Raw genomic sequence first — 22212 nt, 5'->3', positions numbered from 1 at the left:
TGAGCACTCGAAGCCGACATGGCATTCCACGTGGCACCATGGTGGCAAACATTTGCAACCAACCCCCCCTTAAAATTTCTATCATGCTTCAATCTACATCCTCTCTATCCTTTCCTTCTCCATGTCCTCTCCTCTACACCTCTCGGACCTCAGCCACTACCTCAGCCCAAATCGTCTGTACCGGATTGAGTTGAAGGAGGCCAGCCCGACCTGCCTGTTGACTAGCTTGGAGGACCCGGCGTGGCTCTGGCACTCTCGCCTAGGCCATGTCAATTTCCCGGCGGTGAAGATGCTCGTTGACAAGAACATGGCGGCGGGAGTGCCGCCAATCTCACACCCGGACCAGCTGTGCCACGGGTGTCTAGTGGCGAAGCAGACATGCTTGCCATTCCCACGAGTGGCGCGATACCGGGCGGAGGAGCCGCTCGGACTGGTGCATGTCGACCTGTGTGGGCCCATCACTCCATCGACAGCGGCGGGTAACAAATATTTCATGCTGCTTGTTGATGATTTCTCTAGGTGGATGTGTGTGTATGTACTGAAGAGCAAGGATCAATCCTGTGCTGCGTTCATCAAGTTCAAGGCTGAGGTCGAGAACATTTCTGGATCGGACATTGCATCAAGACACTGCGCTCCGACCACGGTGGGGAGTTTCTGGCGTCCGCGTTCGCCGATGTGTGTGAGCAGGTAGGCATCAAGAGGCATCTCACTGCGCCCTACTCACCACAGCAAAATGGTGTGGTGGAGCGTAGGAACAGGACGATGATGGAAATGGCGCGGTCGCTGTTGAAGAGCATGAATGTCCCCGGCAAGTACTGGGGGAGGCAGTGAGGCATGCTGTCTACTTGCTGAACCGTCTGCCGACGAAAGCAATGGGGGAGCGCACCCTATTTGAGGCTTGGAATGGAAGGAAACCGCACCTGGGGCACCTACGTGTGTTTGGATGCATGGCACACGTAAAGCCCGCGACGCCTCACATGAAGAAGCTTGATGACCGAAGCAAGCAGATGGTCTACTTCGGAGTCGAGGACGGGTGCAAGGCACACAGGCTATTTGACCCACGTCATGGCAAAATTGTTGTAAGTCGTGATGTGATTTTTGAAGAAAATTTGGAGTGGAACTGGTGTGCAGGTGCAGGTGGCAGCGAACCAGTAGAGTTCACTGTTGATGCTGAAGATTGGGTGAACCCCTCCGGATGGGCAGCAGTAGGTGCTCCGGCAGGAGCGCCGGGGTCACAGCCACCTGCTGTGAGCACGCCTAGTGATGCATCAGCGGCAGGTGTGCTGGAAGCTGTGCCTGGTGCATCGGCATCACCGGGAACTCCGGCAGTTGAGCCATCTCTGGAGCAGAGTGCTCTGGGGACACCCGGTTTCGGGAGTCCACAAGAGGGACCGGTTCGTTACCGTTCCCTGGAAGACCTCTACCAAAACACATCTCAGGTAGAGCTCAACTATGATTCTGATGGAGAGGCCCTACTTGCAGAGATGGAGGAGCCATCTTGTTATCGTGATGCAGCAGGGAAGCCGGAGTGGGAGGAAGCCATGAACCGGGAGATCGAGTCAATTGAGAAGAATGGAATGTGGACACTGACCACGTTGCCTGCTGGACACAAGCCCATTGGACTTAAGTGGGTTTACAAACTCAAGAAAAATTTAGACGGAGAAGTGATCAAGCACAAGGCCAGGTTGGTGGCAAAAGGGTATGTGCAGCGGCAGGGGATTGATTTTGAGGAGGTGTTTGCGCCGGTAGCCAGACTGGATACTGTACGAATGATCCTTGCTGTTGCTGCAAATCGTGGCTGGGAAGTTCATCATTTAGATGTTAAGTCAGCCTTTTTGAATGGAGACCTTGAAGAGGAGGTATATGTGTCACAGCCGGAAGGGTATATTGTGAAAAACAAGGAGCATTTTGTGCTCAGATTGAGCAAAGCTCTCTATGGCCTTCGGCAGGCGCCACGTGCTTGGAATATCAGGCTGGATAAAAGTCTGAAAAATCTCGGTTTCAGAAGATGTGTTGAGGGACCGAAAAGACGACCAGATGGGGGGTGAATGAGAGCCGATTAAAACTTTCGCCGAAGCAAAAGTACAGCCTATCTCCCAATTACGTACCCAACCCCTAGAGTTCTAGGTGAAGTGTGGAATAGCTATGGGAGAGCTAAACCAACACAAATAGACCCTAGGAACAAGCGAGAGAAAACACAGAAGCGAACGAGAAAATCAGCAAACCTCGCAGCCAGGGACCGGTCAGACCGGTGCAGCACCTCGGTCAGACCGGTCGGACCGGTGGTCGTCACCGGTCAGACCGGTTGCTCCCAGAGAGCCCGTGAACAAGGCTACAAATGTTGAATCTTGAGCAAACGAAGTCTAAATCCAACAAAACTTGGAGGATATCTTCACAACTGTCCCGTGAACATATCCCCAAGAGATCTCTCCCAAAAGATTTAAAGGAACTTGAGAATTCGAGGGAAGATCAAAGTGGATTGGGGTTTATTCAAGAACGTGAAAAACTCCAATTCGTGAGAACTCGCGATTCCAGGGGGTTTGCCACTAGGATAGATGGATTAGAATCGTCACAACGAGTTCAGCAAAACACGAATCCAAGGGCTTGTCTCCTTCAAACACAAAACACACCAAAAGAGGAGAATTCGAGCCCAAAAACGCAAGGGAGGAAGGGGAGGATGAAAACTCAGCACACAAGGGTAAATCTTAAACCGATTTCATTCATGAATCTCAGAGAAATTCACCTATACAAGGCTAGAGCCTACCACCCTATCATCCACCCTCTTGATTAGAGAGATTAGCTATAACCTAATCCTCCTTTGCGTTGGAGACTTTGGCCCTAACCTGGAGCTGGAGGAAGGGGAAGGAGAAAACAGAAAAGGACTCAAGAGACTCGACTCCCACGGGCAGGTGAGAGGGGACTTACATACCCCAGCCGCGCCCAGACCGGTCCTAGGGACCGGTCAGACCGGTCGGAGCTGCAGAACCCTGCACACGATCTCATCTGACGGCTGAGGTTCTTTCTTCGAAACAAAGTTTTCTCCGCGATGCCGCCTCGTCGATGAAGATCCGATCCGCGGTTTTGGAGGGTCCGCGAAACCCGGGTAGGTGGCCGGTTTTGAGAAAACCGCCAAAACTCTACGCGCGGGAAAATTCCCGCCTCCACGCCGTCGCCCTAGACGCCGTTCCCGCCTCGGCCTTCTGACGGCCCTAGACGCCGCCCGACGCCCGTCACCTCCTCGCCCGCAGCGAGGCCCTAGACGCCGTCGACGCCCGTTCCTCCGCCAGTCCCGAGACCGACGCCCGTGCCTCCATGACTTGGCGTCTCCAACCGCCATCCGCCAGCTTGATTTTGTGGCGCAAACCAAGAAACCCACCATCCGTCGCCGCTTGTGCCCTCGATCCAGGAGTGGACGCCACAGCTACCGCCCGGCCTGAGCTCCTCCACGGCAACTCTCCGTCGACACTCGACGCCCGTGTACCTGCAACCAAAGACCAAGCACATGATCACACCGCACGGTTGACAATTCACTCATCACAGCTAGGAGTGAGTACTGCTCATTCCTCAATCTCCCCCTTGATGAGTACATTGTCAACACACCACCTGTAATCAGAGAAGTGAAAAATAAAAAGTGGCAAGAAGAAAGTGAAGAACTCAAGCAAGTGACAAAAAGTTCAGAAAGGCAAGAACAGTCACTTACTCAAGCAAAGATCGATTCCCTAAGACAAGGGCAACGACTCGACGCAATCGATCAAAAGCCAAAACATGACTCCTCAAAGACAGAGGTAAAGCTCGACGCAGTCATGCAAGAAGCGGAGGGAAAACCAGGAAAACTAGGAGCCAAACAAGGCCGAAACTCCCGTGAAACTCCCCCTGAAATGCATTCCCCCTCACCAGTGCAACTCTCACCACATGTATGCACTCTCAAAGCCCTGTGCACAACAAGTTTTTGAAACTCTCAAAAATCAAACAATTCTCCCCCTTGTTCGATCACTAAACTTCTCCCCCTTGTTGGCACATGCACACATCAAGGCTAAACAGACCTAAAACTCCCCCTAAAACTGAGACTCCCCCTGAAGGTATGCTATGCAATGAATGCAATGCAGGAGGTGTAAGTGAAAACATTCAGGGATACAAGGATATGAGCAACATCTAGTCACAAGCACGTGTGCATTCATAAACAAGACCTGCATCTAGCTCAACAGGGTATATCAAATCATGTCTAGAGCTTAGCAAGTTCAGTTTAGCAGAAATAAAAGCATCACCCATGATCTAGCACTAACAAGTAGGGAATGGAAATCAGTGCTAATCAAACTCATACAGGTGAGCCAAAAACAACCAAGGCATGTTGCGAACATCCATTATGCAATCAAATTATATCAAACAAATGTTAATGCCAGGGGTTGAAAGCTTGTTATATTTTACTTAGCAACGAGGCCAAGCCTATGCCAAAGGCAATCAGAAGCTTAAGACACTCATTTCAGTCATGCACAGCCTTACCCGAGTTCTCACAAGTGCAAAGTGAGCCGTCCCGAAAGCTCGATCAGTGCGACAAGCAGTCCCACCTGGATCTTCCCATTCCATTTCAAGCACAATTCAAGCAATTTTATCAATTTTTTAAATCATGTCAAAACTAAATTGATGAACCAGGATGAATTGCAACAAATTAAGTATCAAGAAGCTACACTAGCATGAATAAGATAGCAAAGCATATCAACACGCCCTAACATGCTAGTAGCCAAGACAGGGTGACCATGTTTTCACATTTTCAAATCAAAATAGCTTAACTTAGAGGATATCATATACACAGTGGAGCAAACTATTCATGATCACGTTTATAAACTCACACTAGCAAGCACTAGGAGGTCATAGCAATGTATTCAAGAATGCTAGTGCAAGTGAGGCAATGCAAAAATGCGGAAATGTACAATGCAAGTGCAAAATGCAGCTACCAAACCTAGAAAAATGAAGAGAAAAAGAATCAAGCCCTACAAAGCTAACCAAAGAAAAGACTAGCAACTAAAAGGGGTAACAAACCCCAAGGTCCCCTCGCAAGCGAGCAAAAGTCTCATGCTCAAGTGGTTTGGTAAAGATATCTGTTGTTTGCTTCTCGGATGGTACATGGATCATGTCTATGTGGCCTCTCTCATGGTTATCTCGCAGTAAGTGGAACCTGATGTTTATGTGTTTGGTTTTGGAGTGGAGCACTGGGTTCTTTGCAATGCAAATGGAAGACATGTTATCTACAAAGATGGGAACCCTACCAAAACTCAACCCATAATCCTACAAGGTTTGTTTCATCCAAAGAATCTGAGAGCAGCAGCTAGCTGCGGCAACGTATTCGGCTTCTGTGGAAGAAAGCGCTACAATAGCTTGCTTGCGAGAGGACCACGAAACCAACGATGTACCGAGAAAGTTACAGGTGCCAGAAGTCGAATTGCGATCCAGCCGACACCCACCAAAATCGGCATCCGAAAAAACAACCAAAACAAGAGATGAATCCGCAGAATACCAAAGACCGAACTCAGGAGTGAACTTGAGGTACCTGAAGATGTGTTTCACCACTTGCTTGTGGGAGGTGCGCGGCGAAGCTTGATACCGCGCACAGAGGCCGACCCCGAAATGAATGTCCGGCCGGGTCGCCGTCAGGTACAGAAGGGAGCCAATCATGCTCCTGTACTCCTTCTGGTCCACCGCCTCGCCATCCAAATCCGCATCAAGCGTCGTCGATGTGCTGATCGGAGTCGGCTGAGGAGACAAGTCACTCATGTCGAACTTCCGCAGTAAGTCCTTGGTGTACTTGGATTGATGGACGAACGTGCCCTGGAAAGTTTGCTTGATCTGTAGCCCGAGGAAGAACTGCAGCTCACCCATCATGCTCATCTCGAACTCACTGGACATCTGCTCAGAAAACTTGGAAACAAGAGCGTGAGAAGTGCCACCAAAGATGATATCATCCACATAAATCTGAACCAACAAAAAGTCAGAACCAGAGCGCATGAGGAATAAAGTTTTATCAACACATCCCATTTTAAAACCTTGAGCAAGCAAAATTTTTTTAAGCCTATCGTACCAAGCTCTAGGCGCCTGTTTCAAACCGTAAATAGCTTTCTGAAGTTTGTAAACTCGGTTTGGAAACATGGGATTTTCAAAACCAGGGGGTTGTTTCACATAAACTTCCTCTTCAATAAAACCATTTAATAAGACAGATTTCACATCCATTTGGAAAACTTTAAAACCCTTGGAAGCAGCAAATGCAAGAAAAATTCGAATCGCTTCTAAGCGTGCTACCGGGGCAAAAGTTTCCTCATAATCTATCCCTTCCTTTTGACAAAACCCCTGGGCTACAAGTCGAGACTTGTTCCGCACTACCAACCCATCTTCACCTTGCTTGTTCTTGAAAACCCACTTGGTTCCAATGGGATTACAAGCAGGCGGAGGCTCAACCAAAACCCAAACCTGATTCCTTTCAAAATTTTCGAGTTCCTCATGCGTGGCATTGACCCAATTGGAGTCAGAAAGTGCGTGTCCAACATCTTTGGGCTCAAAAGAAGCAACAAACGCTGAATGAGCAAAGCCAGCGATCCTTGTTACCTTGGACCGTGTGACTCGCTCATTGAGGTCACCTAGCATCTGTTGAGGTGGATGACGACGCTGAATGTGTCGCGGTGCTTCCCTTGTCGAAGTCGCCTCCTCCTCAACCAAAAACTGGTGTCTCCTCAGGTGCAGCTGGTGAAGGCTGAGTCACCTGCTCGATCGGCCCCCGGGAAGTAGATGTAGTCGGGTTGGGGCCATCATCATCGTCCGAGCTCGTGGCGGAGGCGGCTGGGTCCACAGCACGCGTGATAGCCTCAGCTTCACCCTCCCCAGCTTCTTGATCCTCATCTTCAAAGATGGGGGTGCTGAGCTCATCATCTCTTGCAACCTCAAAGACAGAAGAATTGCACGGTGCAGTCTCGTCGAAAGTGACTTCACAAGTCTCTTTGACGATGTTAGTATCAATAATCAGCACACGGTAAGCTCTAGAGTGAGAAGCATAACCGATAAAAATGCCATCAGACGATCGAGACTCAAACTTATCAAGATTTCCTTCCTTTAGCACAAAATACCGGCAACCGAAAACTCTGAGATGGTCAACACGGGGCTGGCGTCCAAATCGCAACTCATAAGAAGTCTTGTGCATGAAAGCACGCAAGAAAATATGATTGGACACATAACAAGCGGTGTTAACTGCCTCAGCCCAGTACTTTCTAGGAGTCCTATGCTCATCGAGCATCGTCCTAGCCATCTCAACCAACGTCCGATTCTTCCGTTCTACAACTCCATTCTGCTGTGGAGTGTAGGAGGAAGAGTACTGGTGTTCAAGACCTTGATCATTGCAAAAGGTGTTAAAATGAGCATTTTCGAATTATGTGCCATTGTCACTGCGAATCGCTCTCATAGCCTGGGGTAGCTCGTTTTTCAACCTCAAGATCAAGTCTCGAACAAACTCGAAAGCCTCATCCTTGGTTCTCATGAAAAAGACCCAAGAATAGCGAGAAAAGTCATCCACGATCACAAGAACGTACCACTTCCCACCAACAGACATCACCCGAGAAGGACCAACAATGTCCATATGTAGCAACTCTCCAGGGTGAGTGGTCATCACTTGATTAACAGGCGGATGGGAGGTGGCAACCATCTTCCCGTGGCGACACGGATGGCAAACAAGATCCTTCTCAAACTTCAATTTAGGCAATCCTCGGATTAGGCCAAGTGAACTAAGTCTCGACAACAAGTCAGAGCTCAAATGTCCAAGTCTCCTATGCCACTTCCACAAGTCATAAGAAGGACCAGCCACCAAGCAACAAGGAGGACCAAGAGAAGTTCCAGAGAAGTCAACCAAGAAAATCCGATCGCGAGGTAAAATCCGGCAAATCAAATCTCCCCTGGAATCTAAAACACAAGAACAATCCTCCTTGAAGCGAACTTCAAACCCCTCATCAAGAAGTTGCGAAACAGAGAGCAAATTGAACCCAAGGTTCGAAATGAAAGCAACTTCTCTCAGGGTAAAGCGATTAGAAACACGAACAGCGCCAATTCCACATACCCTTCCTTTTCCATTGTCCCCAATCATAATGTACCCCTTTGAGCGCATCGGGGTGAGGCTAGAGAACCATTTGTCATTCCCAGTCATATGGCGCGAACAACCGGAGTCCATGATCCACCTGTTCTCCAAGCTTCCAACCTGCACATCAATAGTGAGACAAAGGGTGAGCAAATGTCTCAACACTGGGGTTAGCAAAGTGTGAAGCAAACCAGTGTCGAGCCATTTGCTATACAGAAGGGTTAGCAAAATCAGGCAAAACGTATCCCCCGTCCCGTCTACCGCGAGGCTGACGACCACCAACGCGAGGAAAGCGTGGTGCATCGTAACCTCCTCCAAAGCCTCGGTCCCGTGGTCCATAGCCATACTGAGGACGACCAGGAGCACGACCGGCAAAGCGACCACTCGCTGGAGCACGGAAAGCACCACCGTCTCCCTGTCCTCCACCTACACGGCGCGCCCTAGCATCTTGCCTATCACCACGCAAGGAGGACCATGCACCCGAGCAGAGTACATGTCCGAGTTACGTCTCTCCTGCTCACGCCTCATAGCCCACTTCCTCCTGAAGCAAAACTCCTCCAGGTGACCGTCACTGTCACAGTACTCGCAGTGGTACCTCACCTCTCTCTTGGGAGGTGGAGGCCTTGCCTTTGGACGGGGAGGAGCAGCCCCCTTCTTCTGGGCAACCTGGGCTGTGGCAGCAGGGAGCGTATCGAGGGGATTCTTCAGCTCATTGGGCTTTAGAACCCAAACCTGCATCTGTGGAGGTGCTTTTAATGGTTCTTTAAGCACACCATCCACGGGGTCAACAAGCGAAGGCTGCGTGCTCGTACTAGCAGTGTTTAGAGCACTCGAAACTCCAGCAGCCTTGCCGATCTTACCATATAACATGTCAAAGTCTGACTTCGTGTAGGTGTAACCGACCCCAAACCCGTCACCATGCTTAAACTGCTTGATCATCATGCCCAACTGCTGCTCACTAGCAGAAACCCAACTAAGAATCGCCCTAAGATATGTGTTCTCATTCTCCAAGTTGGCTTTCTCTACCGCAAGATCATCCAAATCAGAAATCAGACCAGGACAAACAAGATAATCATTAGGTGGACTAGACTCCTCGACCTTAGTCTTCCCCAAAGACTTAATCAAAGCGTTCTTCTCATCTAGCTCCGACCTAAGCGTGGGACAAAGCTTACAAGCACCAAGCACAACAGGCCTAGACCTAAGCTCCTCTAGCTCACACACAACAGCAGCAAACTTATACTGCAAAGAAGTTAGATCAGACTTAAAGATGGAGCACTCAGCACATTCAAGTACATCACTAACAATAGGAGCGTCCTTGGCCAATTCAAGCTCTTGCTCGGCCTTGGCTAGCTCATGAGACACGTCAGCAAGCGAAGTCTTGGCAACATCCAAGTTCGCAATGTTCTCATCATGCTTGGCACGGAGAGCAACAAGATCATTCATGTGAGATATGCAGCTAGTGCACTCATCCTCACCAGATTTCTCTCTAGCACAAGCCAGCTCAGCCCTAAGCTTCTTACGCTCTCTAGCTGCTTCCTTAAGTAGCCTTTTCTGATTATCGAGAGTGGCGTACAACTCCCTAACCTCAGTATCAAGCAGGTCGATAGTGGAGTTTACCTCTGAATCACTCTCGGATCCAGGAGAAGAGTCGTCGTGCATTGGTGTAGCATGTCCACCTGGAGACGCACGAGCACCATTGGCCTCGCCCGCCATGGTGCAGAAACTCTTGCACCGACCGGCCGCCAAGCAAAGGCCGATGAAGCCGGTGGCTTCCTTGTCCCGCTTCTTCTTCTTCTTGTCATCGTCGTCGGAGGTAGGTGAAGAAGAGCGGTCGGTGTCGGAGCTCCTGTCGAGGTCGCTGAGCTGCGCCAAGAAAGTCTTCTCCCGCTTCTTGGCCTTGTACTGGAAGCGCTTCTTAAGCGACTCCTTGTCGAAGCGCCCTCCCTTGTCCCGGTCACGACTGTGGTGCTTGTGGCACCGACGCTCCTTGTTGGAGCCTCCCTCATCGCGGTGGCGGTGGCGGAAGTAGTCGAAGTTGTTGTTATGGCCACCGCCGGACTTCTTGGGGCAGTCGGCGACTAAGTGGTTCGGATCGCCGCAGTGGTAGCACCCGGGGTTCTTCCTCCTCTGCCTGTTGTGGTAGACACGCTGGAACTTGTTGATGAGGAGGCACAAGTCATCGTCGCCCAGCGTCTCTAACTGCTCATCTGTAATAGAAGGCAAAGAGGCAAGAGAAAAGCCAAGAGCAGAGTTAGCATTAGAGCTCGATCCACCTGAGCCAGTCACAAGAGCGATGCTCTTGGAAGGAGGGGCACCATTGAGCTTGGCTCGTGTCTGGTTATCCACCTCAGTGGCCTTGAGCTTGCTAAAGAGCTCGTTCACGGTCAGAGTCTCATAGCCTGCAGACTCGATGATCGTGTTCACCTTGAGATCCCACACAGAGCGGTCAAGTGCGTAGAGCAACTTGAGAGCCTTCTGTTCGCACTGACTTTGTTCACAATCGATTGAAACCGACTGAACATGTCACCAATGCTCTCACCCGGCCCATGTGTGAAGTTCTCATATTCACGCCGGTGAGTCTCGAAAAGCCTAGCCTTAACCTGAGGTGTGCCCTCGTGATAGTTCTCAAGGCACGTCCAAACCTTGTAGGCTTCCTGAAAACCCTGGACGCGTGAGAACTCCGAACGAGAAACGCCAGCGAATAAGGCATTGACAGCCTTGGCGTTAGCCTCGTGCTCGGTCACTTGCAGAGGAGTGGTCCGAACGGCAAGCACCTCGTAAGCCTGATTCTTGGTTATATCCCAAACCTCGGCTCCCAAGCTCTGCAAGAAAGCCCGCATGCAAACCTTCCAGTAAACATAGTCCTCGTCGGTAAACACAGAGATCTTACCAAGACTTGCCATGGTCGCCAAATAGTTTTCGAACCGGTTAGGGTAATGAAAACCTTAACCAAGCTCTGATACCAATTGAGGGACTGAAAAGGCGACCAGAGGGGGGGTGAATAGGAGCCGATTAAAACTTTCGCCGAAGCAAAAGTACGGCCTATCTCCCAATTGCGCACCCAACCCCTAGAGTTCTAGGTGAAGTGTGGAATAGCTATGGAAGAGCTAAACCAACACAAATAGACCCTAGGAACGAGCAAGATAAAATACGGAAGCAAACGAGAAAATCTGCAAACCTCGCAGCCAGGGACCGGTCAGACCAGTGCAGCACCCCGGTTAGACTGGTCGGACCGGTCAGACTGGTGGTCGACACCGGTCAGACCGGTTGCTCCCAGAGAGCCCGTGAACAAGGCTTCAAATGTTGAATCTTGAGCAAACGAAGTCCAAATTCAACGAAACTTGGAGGATACCTTCACAACTGTCCCGTGAACATATCTCCAAGAGATCTCTCCCAAAAGATTTAAAGAAACTTGAGAATTCGAGGGAAGATCAAAGTGGATTGGGGTTTACTCAAAAACATGAAAAACTCCAATTCGTGAGAACTCGTGATTCCAGAGGGTTTGCCACTAGGCTAGATGGATTAGAATCATCACAACGAGTTCAGCAAAACACAAATCCAAGGGCTTTCTCCTTCAAACACAAAACACACCAAAAGAGGAGAATTCGAGCCCAAAAACAAAAGGGAGGAAGGGGAGGATGAAAACTCAGCACACAAGGGTGAATCTTAAACCAATTTCATTCATGAACCTCAGAGGAATTTACCTATACAAGGCTAGAGCCTACCACCCTATCATCCACCCTCTTGATTAGAGAGATTAGCTATAACCTAATCCTCCTTTGCGTTGGAGACCTTGGCCCTAACCTAGAGCAGGAGGAAGGGGAAGGAGTAAACAGAAAAGGACTCAAGAGACTCGACTCCCACGGGCAGGTGAGAGGGGACTTAAATACCCCAGCCGCGTCCAGACTGGTCAGACTGGTCCTAGGGACCGGTCAAACTGGTCGGAGCTGCAGAACCCTGTACACGATCTCATCTGACGGCTGAGGTTCTTTCTTCGAAACGAAGTCTTCTCCACGATGCCGCCACGTCGATGAAGATCCGATCCGCGGTTTTGGAGGGTCCGCGAAACCCGGGTAGGTAGCCGGTTTTGAGAAAACCGCCAAAACTCCACGCGCGGGAAGATTCCCGCCTCCACGCCGTGGCCCTAGACGTCGTTCCCGCCTTGGCCTTCTGACGGCCCTAGACGCCGCCCGACGCCCGTCACCTCCTCGCCCGCAGCGAGGCCCTAGACGCCGTCGACGCCCGTTCCTCCGCCAGTCCCGAGACCGACGCTCGTGCCTCCACGACTTTGCGTCTTCAACCGCCGTTCGCCAGCTCGGTTTTGTGGCGCAAACCAAGAAACCCACCATCCGTCGCCACTTGCGCCCTCGATCCAAGAGTGGACGCCACAGCTACCGCCCGGCCTGAGCTCCTCCACGGCAACTCTCCATCGACACTCGACGCCCGTGTACCTGCAACCAAAGACCAAGCACACGATCACACTGCACGATTGACAATTCACTCATTACAGCCAGGAGTGAGTACTGCTCATTCCTCATGGGTGCAGGAGCAGGCAGTGTTCACAAGAGGAGAAGGTAGAGCTGTAGTGGTAATTGGGGTATATGTTGATGATCTCATTGTTACAGGAGATGATCCAATGCAGATTTAGGCTTTCAAGCAACAGATGACAAAGCAGTTTGAAATGAGTGATTTGGGGTTGTTGTCGTACTACCTCGGCATTGAGGTGTCTCAGCAGGAACACTGCCTCACACTCAGGCAAACTGGATATGCAGTGAAGGTCTTAACACAGTTTGGGATGATGGATTGCAATCCCACTAAATACCCCATGGAGCAGAGAGCACAGCTGCACAAAGATCCTGATGGCCAACTGGTGGATGCCACTGAATACCGGCGTGTGATCGGTTGCCTCAGGTATTTGCTGCATACTCATCCAGATCTTTCTTTTGCTATTGGAGTAGCAAGCAGGTTCATGGAGAAGCCCACAGTGATGCATTACAAGGCTGTGAAACAAATTCTCCGGTATCTAAAAGGCACAATTCATTTTGGGCTTGTGTACTCTCGATGAGGAGCTGAAGAGGTGATCACTGGTTTCACTGACAGTGATTTGGCCGGAGATATGGATGATAGAAAAAGCACAGGTGGGATGGCTTTCTACATCAATAGAAGCCTTGTGTCCTAGTGTTTTCAGAAGCAGAAAACGGTGGCCCTCTCATCTTGTGAGGCTGAGTTCATGGCAGCAACAGCAGTAGCATGTCAAGCACTTTGGCTTAGAAGTGTGCTGAGTGAACTGACAGGAGGAGAGCCGGGAGTGGTGAAGCTGTATGTTGACAACAAATCAGCCATTGCGCTAATGAAGAATCCTGTCTTTCATGGGAGAAGCAAGCACATTGATACTAAGTATCATTTTATTCGCGAGTGCATTGATGAAGGACAGATTGCAGTTCAGTTTGTCTGCACTGAAAAACAACGAGCAGATGCTCTAACAAAAGCATTGCCTGTAGCGAAGTTGGCAATCATGCGGCATCGGTTAGGTGTCCGTGATCTTGGGTCACACCAGGATTAGGGGGGAGTATGTTGGACTTAATCCATGGAGTGACACATTGGCGTTCTAGTCGTTGGCGAGATGGAGTCAGCAGGTGCGCGTCTTCAGGAGCTCATGCAGGAAGTGGACGCGGCGAGAGCGCCGGGCGTGCGTGAGTGTGTGGGTAAAAATAACATGCGGTGTGCATGAGTTTGTTTCATTCTTTTGTGGATCGTGAGTCCATGATTCCGTTTTAGCTGCTAGTATAAGTAGCATTCAGTTGTAACTTTGTTTTTTTGAGACACTCCTATCATTCTGAGAAAATAGCTCTGTCCTCAGAAACATACTTGACTCGTTCTTGTTTCCCCTGTATTCTGTTCTTCCTCCAGTTCACTGGTGTGTGCAATTGTGTGAATCCTAGGCTCTTAACCAACATCTAGCTCCTCCTCCATCCACCACCATGTAGTGCAGCCCAGGTGTCATCGTAAGCAGCGGGGACCGCGTGCTGGGGCGCGAGGCGGTACTCGATGGAGACGGCCAAGACGCCGGCTGCAACGATGAGGGATGAGGGACGCGACATAACCGTGGACCGTGGTATAACTGCGAGACGGCGGATTCGATCAGGATCGCACCGCTATGGAGGAAGATGAGGATGGGGAGCTTTTCGAAGGAGGAGCTGTGCGCGCCGAGCCGAGGGAGGGAAGTGGCGCGCGAAGAGGCCATTGCTAGCGTTGAGGATGGCATCCTTGGACATGACGTCGGTGCCTGGGTGCTGGAGCCGCGAGCAACGCCACCGCCACAACCACAAGGGCGAAGGCCACAAGCTCTGCCGCCACGTGGCATGGGAGAAGGCCGCAAGCGCCACCGCCGCCACTGTCGCGCATGTAGGAACCACGAACAACACCGCTGCGTGTCATCGCCTCCAAGTCGAGCTCTGCAACCTCCAAATCAAGCCTCCCCCGCCTCAAACCGACCTCCGCTGGCACAAAATCGAACTCCGCCGCCTCAAATCGTCCCCGCTGGCACAAAATTGACAGCTGCAGGTGTACTCCTTTGAATCGACCGCCGCCAAATGTGCTTATTCCCATCCTCGGCTCTGACCCGAGCCTCCGTGGTGCCGGATCACCCGCACCCTTTACCCGGCCCTGACGAAGGAGCAGCGGCACACCATCGCGCTAGGACGTCTGTCAGCCTGTGCTCCGAGGTGCGCGCGGTGGGGGCCGGCGGGAACTGGTTGCTATTGATGTTCTCCTGGTAGACAGCCGCATGCGCATTATATTTCCGGCTTGCCGCTGCACCCCCTCCCCCAAGGCGGTATAGTTGGCCATATGGGCCGCCCGGCCCGGCACGGCCTGGGCCCGACTCGACTTGGCACGATTAGGCCCTGCCCAGTTGGCCCGAATATTTATCCGTATTGGGGCGGGGCAGCCTACGTGCCGAGGCCTTGCCCTAGGCACAACCCGAAGTCCTGTTAGCCGTGCCGGGCCGGCCCGATATCCTATACGGGCTTCGTGGGTCGGCCCGGCCCGTGAGCCCATGTAGCTATTTAACCCCTTCTTTAATACAGAATTATCTCAAAATTTCAAATTTGACAAAAAAATTATTGAAATCTTAACACGTTCTCAAATTCAAACACTTCTATTCACACATACACATTCAAATATACATATGCACAAAGTTAATCGGGCTCATGGGCCTTAGCAGGCCTTTCGTGTTCGGCTCGGCCCGCGTGCCTCTATAGGGTCGGCGGTTAATCGTGCCGGGCCGGGCCGGCCCACATGCTGAGGGTGCGGCCCAAGCACGGCACGACGCCCGTGCCAGGCTGGCCTGGGCCCGTTTTGATCTCGTGATGGGCCGTGCTCATGTCGGACCAATAAACCGGACTGTGGGCTAGCCCATGGGCCGCGTGCCGGATGGCCAACTATACCCGACGGTGGTGCCGGCCGTGAGTATGCGGCTACTACCCTTGGACGAGGAGTACGACGAGGACCTGTCTGCCACACCCGTTGACGCCACACGCAGCAGCCACGTCGGGGGGCTGGCCTCGAGCACGGCATCGCTGCCCCTATGCCCCGACCCCTGCTGGAAACAGTTGGTCAGTCGTACAGACGAGCATGAGGATGTTTGGAAAGGATAGAGAGGATGTAAGATTGAAGGATGACAAAAATTTAGGGGGGGGGGTTGCAAATATTTGCCACCATGACATTACGTGGCATGCCATGTCGGCTTTAGGTGCTCGCGTAGCGCATTTTGGGCCTAGGAAGGACCACTTAACACGGATTAGGGACCCAAATGAATGACTTGAGAGTTTAGGGAACTAGGTGAAACCATGGAACAAGTTTGGGGACCTAGAGACTAGAGTGCAATTTACTCTATTGAAATTAATGATCTAATGGGGCTATCTTTGTTACAGGGCTATTCACTTCCCTCTAGTTGAACCTTGAGTGCTAACTCGTCAGATCTCACTCGTATATGTTTTGAGTGCTATCAAGAGAAAGAAAGAAATATTGTGTGTTTATTATAAGAAAAATATTATTAATTTCCAATGTACATCAAGATGATACAAGATCTTGGAGGAGACACACAATAAAAAAGAAGCAAAAGAGTACATGCATGCTAATAGTTATCAATCCGACTAACCGCCACCCATATACCTGGGTAAAACACTCCTTGACCACAAGCGCCAAGCATTGAGTGATTGAGATGCAGCCGCAACCAAATACACTAAGCTGTGTTCTGTAGGATAGTTCAAGTATGAAGCCAATGGATAACCGAGTAGAAGAAACATTACTATGTAGTAGTAGGAATGAAATGAAATGAAAAGGCCAAATCTCAAGTCCCAAACAACATATTCTTGCCACTACTATTTCAAGCTCTCTACTCCAAAACATTGGTGAACTTTGGTTGAGAGAACAATAAACCACCATGATTTGCTCTCCCTACACAAAAGCTAAAAGTGCCCAAGAATATGTATATGTTTAACTCAGCACAAATTCCTAGTTTAACACGTAACTAACAGGACATGTCAAGGGGCGTCATCAACTCAAACGTATTCCAAATTTTTATTCATGCCATGATATTCCCATTTTTTATTTCGAAAAAACTAGTATTATTTTTTTTTGAGATTACACGGTACAACTCAGACACTCACAACGCACGAACACTCACCCTTATAAATACATGTACACAAACCCTCGTCTTGCTGTCGATGAGAACGTCGCCTATCACAGAAAGGATAACGCTGTTAAATTCTAGAATATTCGCTCTCACGAGGAGTCGAACCCGGGACCCGAGATGGTACTGAGGCTCATGTAACATTAGGCTACAAGACCTTTCGCAAAGACTCGCACTATTAGACATTGCACCACCTAGCTAGTAGGAGATTTTGTCATGCCAGAAAAAAAATGTAGTGTAGTGTCACGTTGTACCAAATCCAGAACTGGTTTCAGCTGATGATGATCCGAGACATTTTGCAGGCCTGTTAATTGTAGATCAAAACATGGGGTTTGTGTTGGTTAATCATGCATGTCTACTGGTAGAATTTGTATGTCTTTGCATTCAAAATGATATTCCGGAGTCCTCCAATTGGCGCCAGTACCATCAGCAGCACTCCAAGAACAATGCAGATCTGAAGAATATGGAGAACACAGGCTACTTAGAAGATAACAGGTTAAGCTGCTGAACACGAGAGGTTGGACTATCGGTTGTTCTTACCCAGTTTGTGAACCATGAGAAGCTGAACCTTTTGGGTTTGTAGATTGCAAGCCACATAATGCAGGGAAGCTGTCAGAATAAACAAGCAAGAATTGCTCAGCTCTCAGGCTACGTACTGTTCTTAAATCAAAACACACCATCATTTTAGCAGAAACAATGGACAAATCGACCAACGGGAGCTTACGAAATAGGTAGTCGGTGCGAAGGCAAATCCACCAAAGAAACTGAGCAGCCCATCAAAGAAAGGGAAGGTGATTGCTATGAACATTGTGAACGCTGCACAGAGCAGTTGGCATCTCATCAGTCTTACTGTTCAGGGTGAGAGGCCCATATGGTAAGCAGTCTTTCAGAATTCAGACTGAAAATTTAAGCTAGTTCAGACAGAGGTATTACCGACATAGACAGTCCGAGCAATCAGCCGGAGCGTCAGGCCTGGAGGGAATTTTAGTCTCTTCACCAGCACCGTCTCTATCATGTCGAACACCGGCATCGCGTAAATCTGTGTCACCAACAACATTCAGTTCAGAGATGATACGGTACTGAGTTCCTTGTGCCTGCATGACTTGGAAGCATCAGGCAGCTTGTATGTACCTGGTAGCTGCCGATGACATGGATGACGACCATCATGTTGGCGAGGGCGATGAGCCACTTCGGCCTGGAGAGCGTGATGAGGATGTCGCTGTCAACTCTGTTGCCGAAGGCCCAGTAGCCGACGAGCGAGACGGGGAAGTAGCACACCGCGACGACGATGTAGGCGACGACGACGCCCCTCCACATGGGCTTCTTGGACGGCTTCTCCGGCGTCGACGGGATGGTGGCCTGGATCTCCAGCACCACGTTGTGCCCCGCGTACGCGAACGCCACGGTCCCCAGCGCCCCCAGGAAGCCGAACACCTTCCCCGGCGTCGTCGTCGCCCGCAGGCTGTAGTCCACATTCTCCAGCTTCCCCTTGTCCACTGACGCGCCCCACGCGATCGTGGAGTAACTGCCATGAGTAATAGTGTTCATGCATGTTCTTGTCAGTGATCATTTGAGCTCTATGCAGTTTTCATAGATTTGCCGGATGTGCTACAGTACCTGAGCGACATGACGGCGGCGGCGAGGGAGACGCCGGAGATGGAGTTGAAGTTGGGGAGCTGGGAGAGCACGAAGTGGACGGAGGCGAAGATCATGATGAAGTAGGTGAGCTTGATGCGCTTGCAGTCTTCGCAGACCGTGTCGTGGAACTTCTTGAGCGAGGTGCCCCCGGTGACCATGTACACGATGTTCACGCCCACCTCCACCACCAGCTGCTGCGGCACGACGATCCAGAGGCCCAGCTTCTCGCCGAACGCGTACTGCCCGAGCTCGTGGTACCGGTCGAACCGCCTGCCCGGCACCATCTCGTGCATCTCCACCATCTGCCACAGCGTGTACAGCGTGATCACCCACGACAGGACTAGCACGGCGATGCCGGCGCCCCAGCCGAGCTCGGACATGGCGTAGGGGAGGCCGAGCACGCCGGCGCCGACCATGGCCGTGACATTGTGGAAGGCGGAGTACCACCACTTGGCGTTCCGCGATGCGTTGATCGGGAGCCAGTCCTCCACAGCCTTCTCCTCGGCGCTCCTGCCATCCTGCGATCGATCGAGTTCTTGCCATTAAACCGGTTGCCCAGCTTTTTCAAAGCTGCATATATAGTTTCTATTGATCACAGACAAAAGCAAAGCTCTACTACTGCTAGTTTGTTTTTTGTCCCAAAACTGCCAATCCCCTTTCGTCCCCAAAATCTGAGTAGGCGTGTATGAACAAAAGAAGAACAAGAAGAAAAAGATGGCAGCATGGAGCATGGTCCTGCAGACATCATCAAGAAATTCAAAAGGTGAAATCATGCTGATGGGATGAGACATGAGAGTACCTTGGGTGGAGAAGAATTCGCGGGCGCTGCTTGCGTCTCCATGGACGGCTGGACCGCCATCGCAATGGATGCCGCAGCGACTTGAGCAATGGAGAAGGAGGTAGCTAGAGACGACGAGAGAGGTGGAGGAGAGGTAGAGGAGGCGCGAGGCAGGCTCGTCTTCTTTATAGAGCGCGACAAATGGAAGACAAGGTGTGCATGACTGATGACTCCAGCAGCTTGCATTGGTCGTCGTGGCTCCGTTCAGGCCATCCGATCACCATCCGATGGCTCATCAGGCGAGTTCGTTCAGTGACAGTTTGTCGTTGCTGATAAGCTTATTTGCGTTGAATTACTCAGCCGAATCTAATATAAGTGAACACTTTCAACGGTATTTTGCTTATGCTTTGCTGACGTCTTAGAACATCCTACATGTAATAAAACGGGAGAAGAAACTCCTGCATGCTAGCTGCTGCTCTCAGTGTGTACTCACCTGGTCAAAGGTCGCGTTAGTTGCCGTCTGATTACGTGACAAGTCGTGTACATCTGTCACGTTTTCTCCATACAATACGCGGTAGAATTTGTGACCTCTATCTACTCTAGAAAGAAGAATAAAAGTCAAGCGTGCCACGCGCCGTCTTCAGATTTCGTCGTTGAACTTGCAACCCCAATGCAATCTGCCTGATACCGAGAGCGACGTACGGCGCTGTCTGAATTCTGATCTCCCCGTTCTAGGCCATTTTTAGTTCTAAAATTTTTTCGAACAATACCCATCACATCGAATCTTCGGACATATGCATGTAATATTAAATACAGTTAAATAACTAATTACATAGTTTAACTATAAATGACGAGACAAATTTTTTAAACCTAATTAGTCTCTGATTAGACATTAATTACTAAATAACAACGAAATTGCTATAGTATCAAAATCCAAAAAAATTCGCAAACTAAACTAGGCCTAAGCCTAATCCTTGCAGTTTTGCTTGACGAAACGTCGATGAACCGGCCTAGCAGAAAACAGGGACTGTTTTGTTTGATCGGACGGTCCGTATTGCGTGGGAATATGCAAGGAGACTTCCTGGCTGCACACAAGTCTCTGCTTGATGCATCAGCGACTTGACTCGAGTGATCTGGCCTTGCTGTTCTCTGGCAGCTAGGGCGTCACCGTACGCAAAAGAATAGTAAACACGGACGACGATCTACATCGAACTGATAGTGAATGATTATTCGTCGACTTTATGTGAACATATATTGTAGTTTGATTAAAGCAGTTTCGGACTTTGCTTCCCGTGGAATTGCTAGCATGCTTCCAACGTGAAACTGGTCAAGTTGCTGAGTAACTGAGACTGGACATGGAAATTACATGATGTAGTAGTTCTTAGAGCCTTTCACTCAACTTACTCTGTGTTGACACTGGCAGATTTGGGCGTGGGACAACTAGTGTCCTGACCCTAATCGTACCCCAAATTTCCAGGGTACTCCTACTAAAAGGTCTGAAAGCATCTAGGCCCGTGGACGCCTAACGGTAAGTTTCGGTGATTAGTGACAACGTTTGTGACTAACTGTATTTTGAAGAAATTATTATTAATCCGTTAAAGTCGCAAATGAAAGGGGTCTAAAAAAAATAATCCGTTAAAGTCGCAAATGAAAGGAGACCCCTCAATTTCAACATTCAAAGTCACGGACTAAAATTCACAAGGCTAAGGATCTTTCTAGACTCAAGTGTCACAAGGAGATGTAGAACACTTGATTTAGTTTAGGTTTTATAGTTTTTAGTTCGTGGCCCGTACTATAAAGGGGGGGTTCTAAGTGAGTAGCTTGATCATCCAAAGAGTTGGCTTTAGAATTCTTGCACACTTGTTCAAGACCAGCTCAAGACAGGCAGAGAAACTCAGAAAAAACACTTGGAAGCAGAAAGAATCGACGTTCAAATCAACCCCGAGTCAGAAATCAGAAATAGCAAAATATCAGTAGGGTCGGATTATCCGAACACACAGGGTCGGATAAACATATTCAAGAAGCCAGATTATCCGAACCTACAGAACACTGATCGGATTTTGAGTAGTAGTTTTACTCAGAGAGCATGTTTTCAGGGGCTGAAAATATCCTATGGGGTCGGATTATCCGACGCTATAAAATTGAGGGTCGGACAAAGGGTCGGACGATGTACCAGAGAGCATGTTTTATCAGATGGAAAATACTCTTCAGGACCGGATGATCCGACGTGCACTTCATCAGTAAGTCGGGTTAATCATCAGTGGCATTGATCAGTGAACGTTGCTCTGGATTCAAATTGTCTGTTAGACCGGATGATCCGATGCATTGATCAAGCATTGGTCGGATAAACACATCGGATAAATGACATCAGCACTGGTTTAAAATATAACGGCTAAATTGGAAAAGCCAGTGGGATCGGATGATCCGACCCCCTTGCTCTAGCCTGGTCGGATTATCCGACGTTTCCAGCTTTTTGCAGAAAGTTGGCAACGGCCACTTGGTGATCTCTATCCTATATAAGGGGTACCTCGGTCTCTTGTAACACCCGGTTTATAAAGGCAAACCGAATGCATCTCATATGTGCGCTAGGATCAGTTTACACACATATGATTAACCATAAAGTGAATATCACAACTAGTGCAAGCGTAAAGAGAGTATTAAAGACTTTATTACAAAACCAAATGTCTTAAACGAATAAATAAACGTCCATAGAGTAGCAGCGGAAACTTCTTCAGCACAGGCAGATGACTGGGAGACATACGCCTAGAAATCCTCGAAGTCTTCTGGAAACTCCGGACAGTTGTTATTACGGTCTGAGCAGCAAGTATGCAAGGGTGAGTACACTTATGGTTGGTACTCAACAAGTGGCAGGGAAACAACTATAATATATGCAAGGCTAATTCAAGGAATAGCTGACACGGTTTAACTGCACTCAGCAATTTTAGTTGGTCAAATTTTATTAGCAAGCATTATCTAGATATAAGTATATACCAT

The 22212-nt window shown here is 49.6% G+C and overlaps 1 protein-coding gene across 1 annotated transcript; it reads right to left on the bottom strand.

The window, feature by feature from the left end:
* Positions 1 to 16460: 16460 nt before the first annotated feature.
* On the bottom strand, positions 16461 to 19397 carry LOC120677593 (lysine histidine transporter 1-like). The gene is made up of 7 exons (XM_039958747.1): positions 19240 to 19397; positions 18420 to 18958; positions 17934 to 18327; positions 17736 to 17841; positions 17527 to 17618; positions 17343 to 17411; positions 16461 to 17256 (listed from the first exon to the last, which is right to left on the bottom strand). Exons 1-7 carry the CDS (start codon positions 19297 to 19299, stop codon positions 17158 to 17160), a joined length of 1359 nt encoding a protein of 452 aa, XP_039814681.1. The 5' UTR covers positions 19300 to 19397; the 3' UTR covers positions 16461 to 17157.
* Between the last annotated feature and the right edge of the window lie 2815 nt (positions 19398 to 22212).

Source organism: Panicum virgatum, chromosome 6N (assembly GCF_016808335.1).
Source record: "Panicum virgatum strain AP13 chromosome 6N, P.virgatum_v5, whole genome shotgun sequence".
Classification (NCBI taxonomy): domain Eukaryota; kingdom Viridiplantae; phylum Streptophyta; class Magnoliopsida; order Poales; family Poaceae; genus Panicum; species Panicum virgatum.
This window is presented reverse-complemented; position numbering and strand designations above follow the sequence as displayed.

Bases quoted from the DNA above. Each gene is read 5' to 3' on its own strand.
- LOC120677593 (XM_039958747.1), bottom strand. From the start codon at position 19,299: ATGGCGGTCCAGCCGTCCATGGAGACGCAAGCAGCGCCCGCGAATTCT. The intron at 18,328-18,419 runs GTACTGTAGCAC...TACTCATGGCAG, and splicing joins GCCGCCGTCATGTCGCTCAG to TTACTCCACGATCGCGTGGG. The intron at 17,619-17,735 runs GTAATACCTCTG...TGCTCTGTGCAG, and splicing joins TGCTCGGACTGTCTATGTCG to CGTTCACAATGTTCATAGCA.